General features: G+C 41.9%; 1 protein-coding gene across 1 annotated transcript; it reads left to right on the top strand.

Moving 5' to 3' along the window:
* Nucleotides 1–281: 281 nt before the first annotated feature.
* Nucleotides 282–2,606, top strand: foxd2 (forkhead box D2). Its single transcript, XM_084723057.1, has one exon. The coding sequence runs from the start codon at nucleotides 738–740 to the stop codon at nucleotides 1,839–1,841; it is 1,104 nt and encodes a 367-aa protein (XP_084579183.1). The 5' UTR covers nucleotides 282–737; the 3' UTR covers nucleotides 1,842–2,606.
* Nucleotides 2,607–5,012: the final 2,406 nt, after the last annotated feature.

The following is a 5,012-nucleotide window of genomic DNA, read 5'->3' as shown; positions in this document are numbered from 1 at the left end:
GATCTCCAACTCTATTTTTTTTTTTTTTACATATTTATTCTATACAGTACATTCTAATTCTTAAAACAAGTTAATTTGCGCAGCAAAAACTGGTATTACTCCCCTTATGTTTCCTTATTTTTTGTTAGCATTTTTTAAAACGAAATATGATTTTAAACTTTAAGGGCAGATGATCCAAATATTACTTTTTGCAGGGTAATTTCGTCCAGTTCCTGGTAACAGTGACTCAAAGACCACGTGACCAGCGTGCTCCTATAAATACCTTTGAGAGCTAAGGAGGAGAGTGTGATAGTCTGGCTGGATACTTCCCCAATCCCGTGCGTAAAAGAGATTTTGGAGAGGCACTTGGATAACCAAAAGTAGCTTTTTTAAATGACCTCCAGAATAAACTGATCACAGACGGAAACAATCACATCTGAAGACGACACAAGTCCAGATTGGTGCAAGATCGATGATCTTTGACTGCTTTCTTTTTAACGAGAAGTTTTCTGCTCGATGAGAAACTCGCACGGCCCTGCTTGACCAGCCTCGGACGACCAGGAGTCGCCAGATCCACAGGTCAAACCCACAGTTATTTCTCTCTTTAATAGCTTATAGCCATGTGTGCGTTCAGTAGTTGGAGATAAAGTCTGGTGTGGTTGTGAGGGGGAGAGGGAGAGTGTGTGTGCGCGCTCACGCTCCTCGCCGGACTGTAGAGGAGAAGGAGGAAATCTGGGAGAGAAGCGGCGTCTCCAAGGATGACTTTAGGGACGGATATGTCCGACAGCTCTGCATTGTCCGATGATGTGGACATCGACGTGGTTGGGGGCGACATATCGGTTGGAAAGGACGGCAAGTACATTCAGTTCAACTTGGACAATGACTCGGACGATAATTACTCCCAGAACGCGGCAGAGAGGGTGTCCTCTCCGGGGCTCAGCAGCTCCGACTGCCCCTCAGATCAGATGGGCTCCAGCGCGGAGGTCGGGGGCACCGTGATCGGGGACAAACCCCGAAAAAGTGCACTTGTGAAGCCACCCTACTCTTACATCGCCCTCATCACCATGGCCATCCTGCAGAGCCCCAAGAAACGCCTCACACTGAGTGAGATCTGCGAGTTCATCAGCAACAGATTCCCCTACTACCGGGAGAAATTCCCTGCGTGGCAGAACTCCATCCGCCACAATCTTTCCTTAAACGACTGCTTCGTGAAAATCCCACGGGAGCCTGGCAACCCCGGCAAGGGCAACTACTGGACTCTGGACCCGGACTCCGCAGACATGTTCGACAACGGGAGCTTCTTGCGCAGGAGGAAGCGCTTCAAGAGGCACCAGGCGAATGAAATCCTCAGGGACTCCGGTGGCTTCCTCCCCGGGTTTGGATACGGCCCGTACGGATACAACTATGGACTGCAGCTGCAGAACTTCCACGCAACCCACAACCCGTATCACCCGCATCACACAGCAGGTGGTTCATTCTCGTTCCCCAACGCCCCCTGCACCTTGCCCCCATCAGCCTCCATATTCCCCGCGCCGCACCCCCTGCCAGCGCTTTTAGGGGCAGAGTTGAGAAAGCCCTTTTACCCTCAGCTGAGCCCGTCTCTGCCGCCCCTCAAGACGGACTCCAGCGCCCCGACCCGACCTTCATTCTCCATTGACAACATCATCGGTGCGGCCAACTCCACCGCCTCTTCCTACAGCACGCAGCCGGGCAGCCAGGCGCAGATCCTGGCCATGTTGACCCCAGCTCTGGCCTCTGCTTCCAGCCATTTGAACATTTCACAGGACAGCATATTACAGGCCGGGCCGCAGGGGCAGACTTTCTCCAGCAAGAGCCCCAACATGAACACTTGTCCTTTCTAGAAAAAGAAAGAAAAAAATCTTTTATTAAAAAGCCAAATTGTGGCGTCGTCCTATGTGAAGGTAGGCTGAAATAAGAGCGTTTGACTCTCCCTGGTTCCTGACGATGTAAGAGGAGAGAAAGGTTTATTTATGGTTTGTAAATATGTGTATAATATTGAGAGACAAAAGCAAGATGAGAAACTCTGGAGGAAGGAGCTTTTTAAAACAATGCCGGCCTGCAATCTGGCTCTTCATTTGACAGTGGGAGAAAAAGAAATCCTGTTATTTTAACATAAGTTAAAGGTGTCACTCGATTTTTTAAAAATATAATTGATGAGAAATTTATTATGATTTACGTTGTTTTTATTTTGTGCGTCGTGAGAAAATGGCACTGTTGTTGTTTTTGACATAGGCTGACAGAGACGGCAAACTCAGGTTTTTACTTATAGAAAGCACATGGAGACAAAGGGGGCTAATTCTGACACAAAAATAACCATTTCCCCACTATAACACCCACCACCCTCTGAATCTCCTCTACATGGTGATTTTGTGATCATTTCATGTTGTTGGTGGACACGTAGGCTATGTGGTTTTTGGTATAAAAGAGCGCATTACCTCTCTCAACCTTTTTAATTGTTGTTCGTTCGTATCTATTTCACGATTTAATCTGTGAAAACATACAGTATGTCATGTGTTGCCAATAGAGAGAGACACCTAAATGTTCATAGGTCATTTTTTTGTTGTAACGACAAGAATAATAAATGTTTGTGAATTTGAAACGAAAAATCGTTAATTTTTTTAATTCTTATTTTTTGCTGGAGAGTATTTGCTGCAGAAAAAAATGTCATTAGGTGAAATTAAATCAGGCTATATGCTGATTTTGCAACCATTTTTCTCAGAAAATGTGAAAATTAATCATTTTAAAAAGACTCACATATCCCCAAAGTTTTATTTGTTTCCCTTTGTTTTTTTATTCAGCTATTTACACATTAAAATCAAATCTTAATATCAATTTTTGTTCTAATAGTGCAGTTTAGGCCTATAATATTAACCAATCCAGGTACGAACACTGAGCAAGTCGAATTACGTGAATTAAGTTAAATTAAATCAAGATATATGCTGTTTTTGCAACATTTTTTTAAACGTGCAAATGAATTACTTTGAAATTACTAATTTTTATTGTTTAAGTTAAGTAAAATGAGTTTTTTTTATTCACCTATTTGGCCATTAAGATAAAATATTAATATTTATTCTTCTTCTGATCATGCGGTTTTGGCCTACAATCCTAATTAATCCAGGTGTGGTTTAGTTTATTATAACCTGAAATCACAAAGATCGCCTCAAAAGGCTGCACATTAAATGAAACATTAAGAACAACATTAGCCAAAAATATACAAAGACATAAAATAGTAAGGTATTAGAAAATATTTAAAATTTAAACTACAATTCCAACAAGGTGATCAGACTAAAGAGATTAATCTCTCAGTAATGCAGTTAATTAAGACTCTTTTTTTAGGTGTGAGAAACGCTGAAAATTCAGTTTAAACATTTCAAACACGACTTGATGTGTATAACAGTCATGAATATCACGCAACAGTGGGCAAGTATTCCTCTTGTGTGGCTCTTGCTCGCTTGTAAAGGGCTATTTTCTAGCACGTTACAAAGGCCCTAAATGAATGGGGCGCGTTAGCAGGCCTCGGCGGGCTGTAATTGAAAGTGAACAAGGATATACCCACGGTCCTTTTGGGGTTTTCGTTGCTAATTTGTAGCAGCATTTTTCATCAGGCTCCTAATCCACCATAATGCGGCTTTTTGGCCGTTTGTTGATGTTGTCAGTGTGGACCCCTGGCCCAGGGGAGTGAATGTGCGCACAGCGAGCGGTCCCCTCTGTGAGACCATGCAGCCACACACATTTACCGCCCTGAAAAGCAATCTTCTCTAAAGGCCCTCGGCTTGCTCCGCTTTCATGTCATCTGTGTTGTCTCGGAGTACATAGAAAAGAAGCAGTGGGACTCGTCCGGCTACAGAAAACAGGCCCATTGGTCTTTTTCAGAGTTGTTGGAGCACATGTTTCCAGACAGAAGGGGGTGTGTAAAGCCTCCTTTATTTACCAGATCTCTGTGTGCAAATGGTTAAATTAGTTTGTGGGTGTTTTGACAGATGATTATTAAGGCTGAAGGGTGGGAGGGCTGACTCCTCTGTTTTCCCTCAGCATAGCTCACTGAAAGTCTTTGAAACAAAAACCAACACATGACTACTTTCTTTATCCACACCCAGCCTCTTTCTTCCGCTTTTCCTCAGAGTGCAAATTGGACAATCGATAAATATCAGCATCAGGATTATGTGGGAAATAATTTTGATTAGAGCTTCTCTCGTTACATCCATCCAGACGTTAATTGATATCCTGCACATATAATTTGCAGAGTAAATGAGGGGGAAAAACATTAGCAGACTATTGAAGTTTTCTGCAGCACACTCGCCCTGACAGGGAGTCATTACTCACCGCATCAGTCCATTAAAATCCACATGAAGCGTTTGCAGAGGTGGTTAAAAAACCATTTAAATAACGGCAGGGACGAAAACTAAGCCAATAAAAAATCACTAGACACAAAGCATAAGGCGCGTGCACACACACACACACACACACACACACACACACACACACACACACACACACACACACACACACACACACACTGGATCTGCTGTAGGAGGTTCACACTGTAAAAACATCATCCAGGAATTTAGTGGAATCAACTAATCTTTTATCATGAATGTAATGTAAACATACGGAATAATTACACTTAAAATGTACTGTATTTATTTTCAGAACACTTCAGAACTTATAAAGTCTTTTAATTTGAAACGAGTTGATGTACTTTACAGAGTTCAATCAGTTCAATAAATTAAGTTTCTAAAGAAACATGATGAGCATATTAGCAGACTTACAAACAACCTTCTTTGAAGAAAACAAATATGATGGAAACTTGTGTGTCTCTAATACACTTTAATAAAGTCATAGTTGTTTGTTTTCACAATAATGAAAACACTACAAACCATGATGAAGGTTAGTATTGAATTCAGTTGTTTTGTTTGTCAGTGTGACTGACTTGTTAAATCTTAAATCTTAAGTTTATTGAACATGTTTTCTCAAGAACTAAATTATTATTATCAAGTTTATTTGATTAGAAA

This window comes from Lutjanus erythropterus, chromosome 7 (genome assembly GCF_056507025.1).
Source record: "Lutjanus erythropterus isolate fLutEry1 chromosome 7, fLutEry1.hap2, whole genome shotgun sequence".
Classification (NCBI taxonomy): Eukaryota; Metazoa; Chordata; class Actinopteri; order Lutjaniformes; family Lutjanidae; genus Lutjanus; species Lutjanus erythropterus.
The sequence above is the reverse complement of the archived record's forward strand: the minus strand, read 5'-3'. Positions and strand labels throughout refer to the sequence as shown.